The following is a 15,672-nucleotide window of genomic DNA, read 5'->3' as shown; positions in this document are numbered from 1 at the left end:
CTACCCTCATCTTACTAACGACGGCAACAACAAAGGGGTGGTGGCATGTAAGATTGAGAGTGGCCAAGAGTTTCTCATTATTAGTTAGCATCACACTTTGACAGAGCTGTGACAAGGCGAGTAGGGTGAGCTCAGGAAAGCCAGTAGCAAGCGCACTTGAAGTAGCCCTGAAGAACCGGATTATAAATTTTGCCAGCCATAATGGAGCTAGGGGCGTTCCCAGTTACCAAATACCGGTGCAATAAGAGAGCAACAGTATTTGACAGTAAAATGACGCCCTATCCGTCTAGCATACGACATTGCTTGTCTCTGCATACGCGGACGTGAGGTCATCTCGGAAATGAAATCCGAAATATAGATTAAAATTGTTGTGTTCCCGCCCGGGATCGAACCGGGGACCTTCTGCGTGTAAAGCAGACGTGATAACCGCTACACCACGGAAACGACGGTTCTTTTCGTGTACCACCCGGAGACTCGTAATAGCAACAGTTTTTCTTCTGTGTTAGCAAGGGCATCGGCTACGAGCTCCCTCCGATTCGTGAAGTTCCTATAGTAAAAGACGTCGATGAAAACAATCCAACCGCGACAGACAGGGAGAACGCTGGGTGAGCTGCAGCCCTACAGGGTGAGACCATCAAAGGTGGCGTCATTCACATGCAGTGCGTTTTCGGAACGGACAGGCTCGTTGGTCTAGGGGTATGATTCCTGCTTCGGGTGCAGGAGGTCCCGGGTTCAAATCCCGGACGAGCCCTTGCGTTTTGTACAACGGTGTGGTAACAAATCGCATGGCGGCGGCTGTTTCGCGCATTTCCAGGCCTCCAAGTCAGCGCTAAAATCCGACAACCAGTTCTGAAACAGTTTCATGTTTCATTTGAGCCATGTGCACCCTGCTGGTGGAACGTTTGAAGTTGATTTAAGTGGTCACTGCAGAGATCGTAGCAAGTGTCTTGCTGAGTGCGACGAAAACGGGTTTCCGCCCGCAATCGAACCGGGGACCTTCTGCGTGTTAGGCACGGCGCCTGGGCTCGGCGGCAGCTGCTGCTCTTTCTTTCCTTACGAGATACCGTCGATTCGCGCAGTCGTTATTGCAAAAGATGTCACCAAAGGCAATCGCTTCGTTAGCGGCACGGTGCCTGGGCTCGGCGGCAGCTCTACATGGAGGCACCAGCAGCCCAGCCAGGCCGCCGCCGGCACCGGCGCGCCGCAGCGCAAGAAGTCGGCGCCCGCCCTGCAATGCCCCCTGCCGCTGCATATTCCACCCGCCTTATATCCTCCCCATGTCTGACTCACTACCCTAAATGACACTGCAGTCGACGTGCTTATTACTATCGCAGTATTCTAGTGTCGAACCGGTATTGCAAATTTGGATTAAGCAAAAATTTATTGTGTGGTCGAGCGACACCCTCGGCTCGCTCTTCCTACATGATCGCTTCTTGCGAGGAATAATTCCTAGCGCGCCGATGGCTTCAGAGTTGGTCTTCTCGAAGTTTTGCTTCCGCACTGCATTCCGCAATCTTTTCGTTATGAGCTTCGGTTTCCCGACTTTCTTGTGTTTAGTGCGTTTGGCTTCTCTAAACCCTTAGCCACCGCTCGCCGAAATTTCCACGCTGTCATATGTCGATCTGCAGAGCTCGATGAAGGCATCGCGGCCATTCCTGAGCTCATGGAACGGCCGAATCTGTAGTTGTTTCCAGATCTCTCCCACACAACAGCCTCCCAGTAGCTTGGATTACAGGAGTACGCCACTACTCCCAGCCGCTGATTCACCTTTGAAAGCAGAATGACATGAGCTACGCGCAGCTCCGTTTTTTTTTTTTTTTTTTTTTTTTTTTTGGTGTCTGACCTACTTTGAAAGACTTTGTAGTCGATTTACTTACTACTATCGCTGTTGGAAACCAGTTGATACCACACAGTATTCTAGGGACGATCAGGCAATGAAAATTTAGAATAAGTAAAACAGTATCAAAAGAAGTTGTGTGGTGGAGCAGCACATGCAATTTACGCTTCCTAGATAATCGTTACTGCATAGAATAATTCTTTTGTGTGCGGCGTCTTCAGTATCCGTCTTCTGTAAATTTTACTTGCAGTATATTGTGCAATCTTTTCGTTATGAGTTGGTGCTTGGTTTCCCGATGTTCTTTTGTTTAGTGCATTCGCCTTCTCTTAACCCTGAGAAACCACATACCGAAACTGAGGCACTGCCGGCTGTTCATAAGCAGTGTTCGATGAAGTTATTTCGCTTTTTATTCGTTGCCTTTAATATTCTTCTCATCAGTGGTGAGTGCTGCCTGCAGAAAGCGTTTATCTTGCGAATTCACGTAAAAGTTTGTGTTCCCTGTGAGGTCCACTACCTGGGATTAACTTGACTGCTCCAGGCAGGTGGCTCGTTGGTCTAGGGGTATGATTCCTGCTTTGGGTGCAGGAGGTCCCGGGTTCAAATCCCGGACGAGCCCTGCCATTTTGACCGTGCTGAAGAGTAGGTGGAACTCAGCCCCGGTTGCAGCTCCTCAATGAAGAGTAGACGCCTGTTATAGCACGTGGATATAACAAGAATGCGGCACCAGTAAAGTACGTAGGTGGAATTCGGTAGAAACGCAGACGGTAATTTTGCATGCAACGGAAAACAAGGTTGTCTTTGCGGAATATGTGCACCGTGAGTGGAGATTAAGCTTAATTGTGCGACAGTCTACCCTCATCTTACTAACGACGGCAACAACAAAGGGGTGGTGGCATGTAAGATTGAGAGTGGCCAAGAGTTTCTCATTATTAGTTAGCATCACACTTTGACAGAGCTGTGACAAGGCGAGTAGGGTGAGCTCAGGAAAGCCAGTAGCAAGCGCACTTGAAGTAGCCCTGAAGAACCGGATTATAAATTTTGCCAGCCATAATGGAGCTAGGGGCGTTCCCAGTTACCAAATACCGGTGCAATAAGAGAGCAACAGTATTTGACAGTAAAATGACGCCCTATCCGTCTAGCATACGACATTGCTTGTCTCTGCATACGCGGACGTGAGGTCATCTCGGAAATGAAATCCGAAATATAGATTAAAATTGTTGTGTTCCCGCCCGGGATCGAACCGGGGACCTTCTGCGTGTAAAGCAGACGTGATAACCGCTACACCACGGAAACGACGGTTCTTTTCGTGTACCACCCGGAGACTCGTAATAGCAACAGTTTTTCTTCTGTGTTAGCAAGGGCATCGGCTACGAGCTCCCTCCGATTCGTGAAGTTCCTATAGTAAAAGACGTCGATGAAAACAATCCAACCGCGACAGACAGGGAGAACGCTGGGTGAGCTGCAGCCCTACAGGGTGAGACCATCAAAGGTGGCGTCATTCACATGCAGTGCGTTTTCGGAACGGACAGGCTCGTTGGTCTAGGGGTATGATTCCTGCTTCGGGTGCAGGAGGTCCCGGGTTCAAATCCCGGACGAGCCCTTGCGTTTTGTACAACGGTGTGGTAACAAATCGCATGGCGGCGGCTGTTTCGCGCATTTCCAGGCCTCCAAGTCAGCGCTAAAATCCGACAACCAGTTCTGAAACAGTTTCATGTTTCATTTGAGCCATGTGCACCCTGCTGGTGGAACGTTTGAAGTTGATTTAAGTGGTCACTGCAGAGATCGTAGCAAGTGTCTTGCTGAGTGCGACGAAAACGGGTTTCCGCCCGCAATCGAACCGGGGACCTTCTGCGTGTTAGGCACGGCGCCTGGGCTCGGCGGCAGCTGCTGCTCTTTCTTTCCTTACGAGATACCGTCGATTCGCGCAGTCGTTATTGCAAAAGATGTCACCAAAGGCAATCGCTTCGTTAGCGGCACGGTGCCTGGGCTCGGCGGCAGCTCTACATGGAGGCACCAGCAGCCCAGCCAGGCCGCCGCCGGCACCGGCGCGCCGCAGCGCAAGAAGTCGGCGCCCGCCCTGCAATGCCCCCTGCCGCTGCATATTCCACCCGCCTTATATCCTCCCCATGTCTGACTCACTACCCTAAATGACACTGCAGTCGACGTGCTTATTACTATCGCAGTATTCTAGTGTCGAACCGGTATTGCAAATTTGGATTAAGCAAAAATTTATTGTGTGGTCGAGCGACACCCTCGGCTCGCTCTTCCTACATGATCGCTTCTTGCGAGGAATAATTCCTAGCGCGCCGATGGCTTCAGAGTTGGTCTTCTCGAAGTTTTGCTTCCGCACTGCATTCCGCAATCTTTTCGTTATGAGCTTCGGTTTCCCGACTTTCTTGTGTTTAGTGCGTTTGGCTTCTCTAAACCCTTAGCCACCGCTCGCCGAAATTTCCACGCTGTCATATGTCGATCTGCAGAGCTCGATGAAGGCATCGCGGCCATTCCTGAGCTCATGGAACGGCCGAATCTGTAGTTGTTTCCAGATCTCTCCCACACAACAGCCTCCCAGTAGCTTGGATTACAGGAGTACGCCACTACTCCCAGCCGCTGATTCACCTTTGAAAGCAGAATGACATGAGCTACGCGCAGCTCCGTTTTTTTTTTTTTTTTTTTTTTTTTTTTGGTGTCTGACCTACTTTGAAAGACTTTGTAGTCGATTTACTTACTACTATCGCTGTTGGAAACCAGTTGATACCACACAGTATTCTAGGGACGATCAGGCAATGAAAATTTAGAATAAGTAAAACAGTATCAAAAGAAGTTGTGTGGTGGAGCAGCACATGCAATTTACGCTTCCTAGATAATCGTTACTGCATAGAATAATTCTTTTGTGTGCGGCGTCTTCAGTATCCGTCTTCTGTAAATTTTACTTGCAGTATATTGTGCAATCTTTTCGTTATGAGTTGGTGCTTGGTTTCCCGATGTTCTTTTGTTTAGTGCATTCGCCTTCTCTTAACCCTGAGAAACCACATACCGAAACTGAGGCACTGCCGGCTGTTCATAAGCAGTGTTCGATGAAGTTATTTCGCTTTTTATTCGTTGCCTTTAATATTCTTCTCATCAGTGGTGAGTGCTGCCTGCAGAAAGCGTTTATCTTGCGAATTCACGTAAAAGTTTGTGTTCCCTGTGAGGTCCACTACCTGGGATTAACTTGACTGCTCCAGGCAGGTGGCTCGTTGGTCTAGGGGTATGATTCCTGCTTTGGGTGCAGGAGGTCCCGGGTTCAAATCCCGGACGAGCCCTGCCATTTTGACCGTGCTGAAGAGTAGGTGGAACTCAGCCCCGGTTGCAGCTCCTCAATGAAGAGTAGACGCCTGTTATAGCACGTGGATATAACAAGAATGCGGCACCAGTAAAGTACGTAGGTGGAATTCGGTAGAAACGCAGACGGTAATTTTGCATGCAACGGAAAACAAGGTTGTCTTTGCGGAATATGTGCACCGTGAGTGGAGATTAAGCTTAATTGTGCGACAGTCTACCCTCATCTTACTAACGACGGCAACAACAAAGGGGTGGTGGCATGTAAGATTGAGAGTGGCCAAGAGTTTCTCATTATTAGTTAGCATCACACTTTGACAGAGCTGTGACAAGGCGAGTAGGGTGAGCTCAGGAAAGCCAGTAGCAAGCGCACTTGAAGTAGCCCTGAAGAACCGGATTATAAATTTTGCCAGCCATAATGGAGCTAGGGGCGTTCCCAGTTACCAAATACCGGTGCAATAAGAGAGCAACAGTATTTGACAGTAAAATGACGCCCTATCCGTCTAGCATACGACATTGCTTGTCTCTGCATACGCGGACGTGAGGTCATCTCGGAAATGAAATCCGAAATATAGATTAAAATTGTTGTGTTCCCGCCCGGGATCGAACCGGGGACCTTCTGCGTGTAAAGCAGACGTGATAACCGCTACACCACGGAAACGACGGTTCTTTTCGTGTACCACCCGGAGACTCGTAATAGCAACAGTTTTTCTTCTGTGTTAGCAAGGGCATCGGCTACGAGCTCCCTCCGATTCGTGAAGTTCCTATAGTAAAAGACGTCGATGAAAACAATCCAACCGCGACAGACAGGGAGAACGCTGGGTGAGCTGCAGCCCTACAGGGTGAGACCATCAAAGGTGGCGTCATTCACATGCAGTGCGTTTTCGGAACGGACAGGCTCGTTGGTCTAGGGGTATGATTCCTGCTTCGGGTGCAGGAGGTCCCGGGTTCAAATCCCGGACGAGCCCTTGCGTTTTGTACAACGGTGTGGTAACAAATCGCATGGCGGCGGCTGTTTCGCGCATTTCCAGGCCTCCAAGTCAGCGCTAAAATCCGACAACCAGTTCTGAAACAGTTTCATGTTTCATTTGAGCCATGTGCACCCAGCTGGTGGAACGTTTGAAGTTGATTTAAGTGGTCACTGCAGAGATCGTAGCAAGTGTCTTGCTGAGTGCGACGAAAACGGGTTTCCGCCCGCAATCGAACCGGGGACCTTCTGCGTGTTAGGCACGGCGCCTGGGCTCGGCGGCAGCTGCTGCTCTTTCTTTCCTTACGAGATACCGTCGATTCGCGCAGTCGTTATTGCAAAAGATGTCACCAAAGGCAATCGCTTCGTTAGCGGCACGGTGCCTGGGCTCGGCGGCAGCTCTACATGGAGGCACCAGCAGCCCAGCCAGGCCGCCGCCGGCACCGGCGCGCCGCAGCGCAAGAAGTCGGCGCCCGCCCTGCAATGCCCCCTGCCGCTGCATATTCCACCCGCCTTATATCCTCCCCATGTCTGACTCACTACCCTAAATGACACTGCAGTCGACGTGCTTATTACTATCGCAGTATTCTAGTGTCGAACCGGTATTGCAAATTTGGATTAAGCAAAAATTTATTGTGTGGTCGAGCGACACCCTCGGCTCGCTCTTCCTACATGATCGCTTCTTGCGAGGAATAATTCCTAGCGCGCCGATGGCTTCAGAGTTGGTCTTCTCGAAGTTTTGCTTCCGCACTGCATTCCGCAATCTTTTCGTTATGAGCTTCGGTTTCCCGACTTTCTTGTGTTTAGTGCGTTTGGCTTCTCTAAACCCTTAGCCACCGCTCGGCGAAATTTCCACGCTGTCATATGTCGATCTGCAGAGCTCGATGAAGGCATCGCGGCCATTCCTGAGCTCATGGAACGGCCGAATCTGTAGTTGTTTCCAGATCTCTCCCACACAACAGCCTCCCAGTAGCTTGGATTACAGGAGTACGCCACTACTCCCAGCCGCTGATTCACCTTTGAAAGCAGAATGACATGAGCTACGCGCAGCTCCGTTTTTTTTTTTTTTTTTTTTTTTTTGGTGTCTGACCTACTTTGAAAGACTTTGTAGTCGATTTACTTACTACTATCGCTGTTGGAAACCAGTTGATACCACACAGTATTCTAGGGACGATCAGGCAATGAAAATTTAGAATAAGTAAAACAGTATCAAAAGAAGTTGTGTGGTGGAGCAGCACATGCAATTTACGCTTCCTAGATAATCGTTACTGCATAGAATAATTCTTTCGTGTGCGGCGTCTTCAGTATCCGTCTTCTGTAAATTTTACTTGCAGTATATTGTGCAATCTTTTCGTTATGAGTTGGTGCTTGGTTTCCCGATGTTCTTTTGTTTAGTGCATTCGCCTTCTCTTAACCCTGAGAAACCACATACCGAAACTGAGGCACTGCCGGCTGTTCATAAGCAGTGTTCGATGAAGTTATTTCGCTTTTTATTCGTTGCCTTTAATATTCTTCTCATCAGTGGTGAGTGCTGCCTGCAGAAAGCGTTTATCTTGCGAATTCACGTAAAAGTTTGTGTTCCCTGTGAGGTCCACTACCTGGGATTAACTTGACTGCTCCAGGCAGGTGGCTCGTTGGTCTAGGGGTATGATTCCTGCTTTGGGTGCAGGAGGTCCCGGGTTCAAATCCCGGACGAGCCCTGCCATTTTGACCGTGCTGAAGAGTAGGTGGAACTCAGCCCCGGTTGCAGCTCCTCAATGAAGAGTAGACGCCTGTTATAGCACGTGGATATAACAAGAATGCGGCACCAGTAAAGTACGTAGGTGGAATTCGGTAGAAACGCAGACGGTAATTTTGCATGCAACGGAAAACAAGGTTGTCTTTGCGGAATATGTGCACCGTGAGTGGAGATTAAGCTTAATTGTGCGACAGTCTACCCTCATCTTACTAACGACGGCAACAACAAAGGGGTGGTGGCATGTAAGATTGAGAGTGGCCAAGAGTTTCTCATTATTAGTTAGCATCACACTTTGACAGAGCTGTGACAAGGCGAGTAGGGTGAGCTCAGGAAAGCCAGTAGCAAGCGCACTTGAAGTAGCCCTGAAGAACCGGATTATAAATTTTGCCAGCCATAATGGAGCTAGGGGCGTTCCCAGTTACCAAATACCGGTGCAATAAGAGAGCAACAGTATTTGACAGTAAAATGACGCCCTATCCGTCTAGCATACGACATTGCTTGTCTCTGCATACGCGGACGTGAGGTCATCTCGGAAATGAAATCCGAAATATAGATTAAAATTGTTGTGTTCCCGCCCGGGATCGAACCGGGGACCTTCTGCGTGTAAAGCAGACGTGATAACCGCTACACCACGGAAACGACGGTTCTTTTCGTGTACCACCCGGAGACTCGTAATAGCAACAGTTTTTCTTCTGTGTTAGCAAGGGCATCGGCTACGAGCTCCCTCCGATTCGTGAAGTTCCTATAGTAAAAGACGTCGATGAAAACAATCCAACCGCGACAGACAGGGAGAACGCTGGGTGAGCTGCAGCCCTACAGGGTGAGACCATCAAAGGTGGCGTCATTCACATGCAGTGCGTTTTCGGAACGGACAGGCTCGTTGGTCTAGGGGTATGATTCCTGCTTCGGGTGCAGGAGGTCCCGGGTTCAAATCCCGGACGAGCCCTTGCGTTTTGTACAACGGTGTGGTAACAAATCGCATGGCGGCGGCTGTTTCGCGCATTTCCAGGCCTCCAAGTCAGCGCTAAAATCCGACAACCAGTTCTGAAACAGTTTCATGTTTCATTTGAGCCATGTGCACCCTGCTGGTGGAACGTTTGAAGTTGATTTAAGTGGTCACTGCAGAGATCGTAGCAAGTGTCTTGCTGAGTGCGACGAAAACGGGTTTCCGCCCGCAATCGAACCGGGGACCTTCTGCGTGTTAGGCACGGCGCCTGGGCTCGGCGGCAGCTGCTGCTCTTTCTTTCCTTACGAGATACCGTCGATTCGCGCAGTCGTTATTGCAAAAGATGTCACCAAAGGCAATCGCTTCGTTAGCGGCACGGTGCCTGGGCTCGGCGGCAGCTCTACATGGAGGCACCAGCAGCCCAGCCAGGCCGCCGCCGGCACCGGCGCGCCGCAGCGCAAGAAGTCGGCGCCCGCCCTGCAATGCCCCCTGCCGCTGCATATTCCACCCGCCTTATATCCTCCCCATGTCTGACTCACTACCCTAAATGACACTGCAGTCGACGTGCTTATTACTATCGCAGTATTCTAGTGTCGAACCGGTATTGCAAATTTGGATTAAGCAAAAATTTATTGTGTGGTCGAGCGACACCCTCGGCTCGCTCTTCCTACATGATCGCTTCTTGCGAGGAATAATTCCTAGCGCGCCGATGGCTTCAGAGTTGGTCTTCTCGAAGTTTTGCTTCCGCACTGCATTCCGCAATCTTTTCGTTATGAGCTTCGGTTTCCCGACTTTCTTGTGTTTAGTGCGTTTGGCTTCTCTAAACCCTTAGCCACCGCTCGGCGAAATTTCCACGCTGTCATATGTCGATCTGCAGAGCTCGATGAAGGCATCGCGGCCATTCCTGAGCTCATGGAACGGCCGAATCTGTAGTTGTTTCCAGATCTCTCCCACACAACAGCCTCCCAGTAGCTTGGATTACAGGAGTACGCCACTACTCCCAGCCGCTGATTCACCTTTGAAAGCAGAATGACATGAGCTACGCGCAGCTCCGTTTTTTTTTTTTTTTTTTTTTTTTTGGTGTCTGACCTACTTTGAAAGACTTTGTAGTCGATTTACTTACTACTATCGCTGTTGGAAACCAGTTGATACCACACAGTATTCTAGGGACGATCAGGCAATGAAAATTTAGAATAAGTAAAACAGTATCAAAAGAAGTTGTGTGGTGGAGCAGCACATGCAATTTACGCTTCCTAGATAATCGTTACTGCATAGAATAATTCTTTCGTGTGCGGCGTCTTCAGTATCCGTCTTCTGTAAATTTTACTTGCAGTATATTGTGCAATCTTTTCGTTATGAGTTGGTGCTTGGTTTCCCGATGTTCTTTTGTTTAGTGCATTCGCCTTCTCTTAACCCTGAGAAACCACATACCGAAACTGAGGCACTGCCGGCTGTTCATAAGCAGTGTTCGATGAAGTTATTTCGCTTTTTATTCGTTGCCTTTAATATTCTTCTCATCAGTGGTGAGTGCTGCCTGCAGAAAGCGTTTATCTTGCGAATTCACGTAAAAGTTTGTGTTCCCTGTGAGGTCCACTACCTGGGATTAACTTGACTGCTCCAGGCAGGTGGCTCGTTGGTCTAGGGGTATGATTCCTGCTTTGGGTGCAGGAGGTCCCGGGTTCAAATCCCGGACGAGCCCTGCCATTTTGACCGTGCTGAAGAGTAGGTGGAACTCAGCCCCGGTTGCAGCTCCTCAATGAAGAGTAGACGCCTGTTATAGCACGTGGATATAACAAGAATGCGGCACCAGTAAAGTACGTAGGTGGAATTCGGTAGAAACGCAGACGGTAATTTTGCATGCAACGGAAAACAAGGTTGTCTTTGCGGAATATGTGCACCGTGAGTGGAGATTAAGCTTAATTGTGCGACAGTCTACCCTCATCTTACTAACGACGGCAACAACAAAGGGGTGGTGGCATGTAAGATTGAGAGTGGCCAAGAGTTTCTCATTATTAGTTAGCATCACACTTTGACAGAGCTGTGACAAGGCGAGTAGGGTGAGCTCAGGAAAGCCAGTAGCAAGCGCACTTGAAGTAGCCCTGAAGAACCGGATTATAAATTTTGCCAGCCATAATGGAGCTAGGGGCGTTCCCAGTTACCAAATACCGGTGCAATAAGAGAGCAACAGTATTTGACAGTAAAATGACGCCCTATCCGTCTAGCATACGACATTGCTTGTCTCTGCATACGCGGACGTGAGGTCATCTCGGAAATGAAATCCGAAATATAGATTAAAATTGTTGTGTTCCCGCCCGGGATCGAACCGGGGACCTTCTGCGTGTAAAGCAGACGTGATAACCGCTACACCACGGAAACGACGGTTCTTTTCGTGTACCACCCGGAGACTCGTAATAGCAACAGTTTTTCTTCTGTGTTAGCAAGGGCATCGGCTACGAGCTCCCTCCGATTCGTGAAGTTCCTATAGTAAAAGACGTCGATGAAAACAATCCAACCGCGACAGACAGGGAGAACGCTGGGTGAGCTGCAGCCCTACAGGGTGAGACCATCAAAGGTGGCGTCATTCACATGCAGTGCGTTTTCGGAACGGACAGGCTCGTTGGTCTAGGGGTATGATTCCTGCTTCGGGTGCAGGAGGTCCCGGGTTCAAATCCCGGACGAGCCCTTGCGTTTTGTACAACGGTGTGGTAACAAATCGCATGGCGGCGGCTGTTTCGCGCATTTCCAGGCCTCCAAGTCAGCGCTAAAATCCGACAACCAGTTCTGAAACAGTTTCATGTTTCATTTGAGCCATGTGCACCCTGCTGGTGGAACGTTTGAAGTTGATTTAAGTGGTCACTGCAGAGATCGTAGCAAGTGTCTTGCTGAGTGCGACGAAAACGGGTTTCCGCCCGCAATCGAACCGGGGACCTTCTGCGTGTTAGGCACGGCGCCTGGGCTCGGCGGCAGCTGCTGCTCTTTCTTTCCTTACGAGATACCGTCGATTCGCGCAGTCGTTATTGCAAAAGATGTCACCAAAGGCAATCGCTTCGTTAGCGGCACGGTGCCTGGGCTCGGCGGCAGCTCTACATGGAGGCACCAGCAGCCCAGCCAGGCCGCCGCCGGCACCGGCGCGCCGCAGCGCAAGAAGTCGGCGCCCGCCCTGCAATGCCCCCTGCCGCTGCATATTCCACCCGCCTTATATCCTCCCCATGTCTGACTCACTACCCTAAATGACACTGCAGTCGACGTGCTTATTACTATCGCAGTATTCTAGTGTCGAACCGGTATTGCAAATTTGGATTAAGCAAAAATTTATTGTGTGGTCGAGCGACACCCTCGGCTCGCTCTTCCTACATGATCGCTTCTTGCGAGGAATAATTCCTAGCGCGCCGATGGCTTCAGAGTTGGTCTTCTCGAAGTTTTGCTTCCGCACTGCATTCCGCAATCTTTTCGTTATGAGCTTCGGTTTCCCGACTTTCTTGTGGTTAGTGCGTTTGGCTTCTCTAAACCCTTAGCCACCGCTCGGCGAAATTTCCACGCTGTCATATGTCGATCTGCAGAGCTCGATGAAGGCATCGCGGCCATTCCTGAGCTCATGGAACGGCCGAATCTGTAGTTGTTTCCAGATCTCTCCCACACAACAGCCTCCCAGTAGCTTGGATTACAGGAGTACGCCACTACTCCCAGCCGCTGATTCACCTTTGAAAGCAGAATGACATGAGCTACGCGCAGCTCCGTTTTTTTTTTTTTTTTTTTTTTTTTTTGGTGTCTGACCTACTTTGAAAGACTTTGTAGTCGATTTACTTACTACTATCGCTGTTGGAAACCAGTTGATACCACACAGTATTCTAGGGACGATCAGGCAATGAAAATTTAGAATAAGTAAAACAGTATCAAAAGAAGTTGTGTGGTGGAGCAGCACATGCAATTTACGCTTCCTAGATAATCGTTACTGCATAGAATAATTCTTTTGTGTGCGGCGTCTTCAGTATCCGTCTTCTGTAAATTTTACTTGCAGTATATTGTGCAATCTTTTCGTTATGAGTTGGTGCTTGGTTTCCCGATGTTCTTTTGTTTAGTGCATTCGCCTTCTCTTAACCCTGAGAAACCACATACCGAAACTGAGGCACTGCCGGCTGTTCATAAGCAGTGTTCGATGAAGTTATTTCGCTTTTTATTCGTTGCCTTTAATATTCTTCTCATCAGTGGTGAGTGCTGCCTGCAGAAAGCGTTTATCTTGCGAATTCACGTAAAAGTTTGTGTTCCCTGTGAGGTCCACTACCTGGGATTAACTTGACTGCTCCAGGCAGGTGGCTCGTTGGTCTAGGGGTATGATTCCTGCTTTGGGTGCAGGAGGTCCCGGGTTCAAATCCCGGACGAGCCCTGCCATTTTGACCGTGCTGAAGAGTAGGTGGAACTCAGCCCCGGTTGCAGCTCCTCAATGAAGAGTAGACGCCTGTTATAGCACGTGGATATAACAAGAATGCGGCACCAGTAAAGTACGTAGGTGGAATTCGGTAGAAACGCAGACGGTAATTTTGCATGCAACGGAAAACAAGGTTGTCTTTGCGGAATATGTGCACCGTGAGTGGAGATTAAGCTTAATTGTGCGACAGTCTACCCTCATCTTACTAACGACGGCAACAACAAAGGGGTGGTGGCATGTAAGATTGAGAGTGGCCAAGAGTTTCTCATTATTAGTTAGCATCACACTTTGACAGAGCTGTGACAAGGCGAGTAGGGTGAGCTCAGGAAAGCCAGTAGCAAGCGCACTTGAAGTAGCCCTGAAGAACCGGATTATAAATTTTGCCAGCCATAATGGAGCTAGGGGCGTTCCCAGTTACCAAATACCGGTGCAATAAGAGAGCAACAGTATTTGACAGTAAAATGACGCCCTATCCGTCTAGCATACGACATTGCTTGTCTCTGCATACGCGGACGTGAGGTCATCTCGGAAATGAAATCCGAAATATAGATTAAAATTGTTGTGTTCCCGCCCGGGATCGAACCGGGGACCTTCTGCGTGTAAAGCAGACGTGATAACCGCTACACCACGGAAACGACGGTTCTTTTCGTGTACCACCCGGAGACTCGTAATAGCAACAGTTTTTCTTCTGTGTTAGCAAGGGCATCGGCTACGAGCTCCCTCCGATTCGTGAAGTTCCTATAGTAAAAGACGTCGATGAAAACAATCCAACCGCGACAGACAGGGAGAACGCTGGGTGAGCTGCAGCCCTACAGGGTGAGACCATCAAAGGTGGCGTCATTCACATGCAGTGCGTTTTCGGAACGGACAGGCTCGTTGGTCTAGGGGTATGATTCCTGCTTCGGGTGCAGGAGGTCCCGGGTTCAAATCCCGGACGAGCCCTTGCGTTTTGTACAACGGTGTGGTAACAAATCGCATGGCGGCGGCTGTTTCGCGCATTTCCAGGCCTCCAAGTCAGCGCTAAAATCCGACAACCAGTTCTGAAACAGTTTCATGTTTCATTTGAGCCATGTGCACCCTGCTGGTGGAACGTTTGAAGTTGATTTAAGTGGTCACTGCAGAGATCGTAGCAAGTGTCTTGCTGAGTGCGACGAAAACGGGTTTCCGCCCGCAATCGAACCGGGGACCTTCTGCGTGTTAGGCACGGCGCCTGGGCTCGGCGGCAGCTGCTGCTCTTTCTTTCCTTACGAGATACCGTCGATTCGCGCAGTCGTTATTGCAAAAGATGTCACCAAAGGCAATCGCTTCGTTAGCGGCACGGTGCCTGGGCTCGGCGGCAGCTCTACATGGAGGCACCAGCAGCCCAGCCAGGCCGCCGCCGGCACCGGCGCGCCGCAGCGCAAGAAGTCGGCGCCCGCCCTGCAATGCCCCCTGCCGCTGCATATTCCACCCGCCTTATATCCTCCCCATGTCTGACTCACTACCCTAAATGACACTGCAGTCGACGTGCTTATTACTATCGCAGTATTCTAGTGTCGAACCGGTATTGCAAATTTGGATTAAGCAAAAATTTATTGTGTGGTCGAGCGACACCCTCGGCTCGCTCTTCCTACATGATCGCTTCTTGCGAGGAATAATTCCTAGCGCGCCGATGGCTTCAGAGTTGGTCTTCTCGAAGTTTTGCTTCCGCACTGCATTCCGCAATCTTTTCGTTATGAGCTTCGGTTTCCCGACTTTCTTGTGGTTAGTGCGTTTGGCTTCTCTAAACCCTTAGCCACCGCTCGGCGAAATTTCCACGCTGTCATATGTCGATCTGCAGAGCTCGATGAAGGCATCGCGGCCATTCCTGAGCTCATGGAACGGCCGAATCTGTAGTTGTTTCCAGATCTCTCCCACACAACAGCCTCCCAGTAGCTTGGATTACAGGAGTACGCCACTACTCCCAGCCGCTGATTCACCTTTGAAAGCAGAATGACATGAGCTACGCGCAGCTCCGTTTTTTTTTTTTTTTTTTTTTTTTTTGGTGTCTGACCTACTTTGAAAGACTTTGTAGTCGATTTACTTACTACTATCGCTGTTGGAAACCAGTTGATACCACACAGTATTCTAGGGACGATCAGGCAATGAAAATTTAGAATAAGTAAAACAGTATCAAAAGAAGTTGTGTGGTGGAGCAGCACATGCAATTTACGCTTCCTAGATAATCGTTACTGCATAGAATAATTCTTTTGTGTGCGGCGTCTTCAGTATCCGTCTTCTGTAAATTTTACTTGCAGTATATTGTGCAATCTTTTCGTTATGAGTTGGTGCTTGGTTTCCCGATGTTCTTTTGTTTAGTGCATTCGCCTTCTCTTAACCCTGAGAAACCACATACCGAAACTGAGGCACTGCCGGCTGTTCATAAGCAGTGTTCGATGAAGTTATTTCGCTTTTTATTCGT

At 49.5% G+C, this 15,672-nt stretch overlaps 1 protein-coding gene and 17 non-coding genes across 18 annotated transcripts in view; 12 read left to right on the top strand and 6 right to left on the bottom strand.

Annotated features, from left to right (window-relative positions):
• The window catches only part of LOC126130822 (mucin-19-like), a 162,498-nt gene that overhangs the window by 61,976 nt on the left and 84,850 nt on the right, over positions 1–15,672 (top strand). The window contains exons 25-30 of the mRNA XM_049915167.1: positions 1,123–1,230; positions 3,809–3,916; positions 6,495–6,602; positions 9,178–9,285; positions 11,861–11,968; positions 14,546–14,653. Of these exons, the coding sequence (XP_049771124.1) occupies positions 1,123–1,230; positions 3,809–3,916; positions 6,495–6,602; positions 9,178–9,285; positions 11,861–11,968; positions 14,546–14,653 (648 nt within the window). The remainder of the gene's footprint in view (positions 1–1,122; positions 1,231–3,808; positions 3,917–6,494; positions 6,603–9,177; positions 9,286–11,860; positions 11,969–14,545; positions 14,654–15,672) is intronic.
• On the bottom strand, positions 372–444 carry Trnav-uac (transfer RNA valine (anticodon UAC)). Its single transcript has one exon. It is a non-coding gene; the product is annotated as a tRNA-Val (tRNA).
• On the top strand, positions 680–751 carry Trnap-cgg (transfer RNA proline (anticodon CGG)). Its single transcript has one exon. It is a non-coding gene; the product is annotated as a tRNA-Pro (tRNA).
• On the top strand, positions 2,382–2,453 carry Trnap-ugg (transfer RNA proline (anticodon UGG)). Its single transcript has one exon. It is a non-coding gene; the product is annotated as a tRNA-Pro (tRNA).
• On the bottom strand, positions 3,058–3,130 carry Trnav-uac (transfer RNA valine (anticodon UAC)). Its single transcript has one exon. It is a non-coding gene; the product is annotated as a tRNA-Val (tRNA).
• Positions 3,366–3,437, top strand: Trnap-cgg (transfer RNA proline (anticodon CGG)). The gene has a single exon. It is a non-coding gene; the product is annotated as a tRNA-Pro (tRNA).
• On the top strand, positions 5,068–5,139 carry Trnap-ugg (transfer RNA proline (anticodon UGG)). The gene has a single exon. It is a non-coding gene; the product is annotated as a tRNA-Pro (tRNA).
• Trnav-uac (transfer RNA valine (anticodon UAC)) lies at positions 5,744–5,816 on the bottom strand. Its single transcript has one exon. It is a non-coding gene; the product is annotated as a tRNA-Val (tRNA).
• Trnap-cgg (transfer RNA proline (anticodon CGG)) lies at positions 6,052–6,123 on the top strand. Its single transcript has one exon. It is a non-coding gene; the product is annotated as a tRNA-Pro (tRNA).
• Trnap-ugg (transfer RNA proline (anticodon UGG)) lies at positions 7,751–7,822 on the top strand. Its single transcript has one exon. It is a non-coding gene; the product is annotated as a tRNA-Pro (tRNA).
• Trnav-uac (transfer RNA valine (anticodon UAC)) lies at positions 8,427–8,499 on the bottom strand. Its single transcript has one exon. It is a non-coding gene; the product is annotated as a tRNA-Val (tRNA).
• Trnap-cgg (transfer RNA proline (anticodon CGG)) lies at positions 8,735–8,806 on the top strand. Its single transcript has one exon. It is a non-coding gene; the product is annotated as a tRNA-Pro (tRNA).
• Trnap-ugg (transfer RNA proline (anticodon UGG)) lies at positions 10,434–10,505 on the top strand. Its single transcript has one exon. It is a non-coding gene; the product is annotated as a tRNA-Pro (tRNA).
• Positions 11,110–11,182, bottom strand: Trnav-uac (transfer RNA valine (anticodon UAC)). The gene has a single exon. It is a non-coding gene; the product is annotated as a tRNA-Val (tRNA).
• Trnap-cgg (transfer RNA proline (anticodon CGG)) lies at positions 11,418–11,489 on the top strand. Its single transcript has one exon. It is a non-coding gene; the product is annotated as a tRNA-Pro (tRNA).
• Positions 13,119–13,190, top strand: Trnap-ugg (transfer RNA proline (anticodon UGG)). The gene has a single exon. It is a non-coding gene; the product is annotated as a tRNA-Pro (tRNA).
• Positions 13,795–13,867, bottom strand: Trnav-uac (transfer RNA valine (anticodon UAC)). The gene has a single exon. It is a non-coding gene; the product is annotated as a tRNA-Val (tRNA).
• On the top strand, positions 14,103–14,174 carry Trnap-cgg (transfer RNA proline (anticodon CGG)). Its single transcript has one exon. It is a non-coding gene; the product is annotated as a tRNA-Pro (tRNA).

This window comes from Schistocerca cancellata, unplaced genomic scaffold (genome assembly GCF_023864275.1).
Source record: "Schistocerca cancellata isolate TAMUIC-IGC-003103 unplaced genomic scaffold, iqSchCanc2.1 HiC_scaffold_562, whole genome shotgun sequence".
In the NCBI taxonomy this organism is placed as follows: Eukaryota; Metazoa; Arthropoda; class Insecta; order Orthoptera; family Acrididae; genus Schistocerca; species Schistocerca cancellata.
The sequence above is the reverse complement of the archived record's forward strand: the minus strand, read 5'-3'. Positions and strand labels throughout refer to the sequence as shown.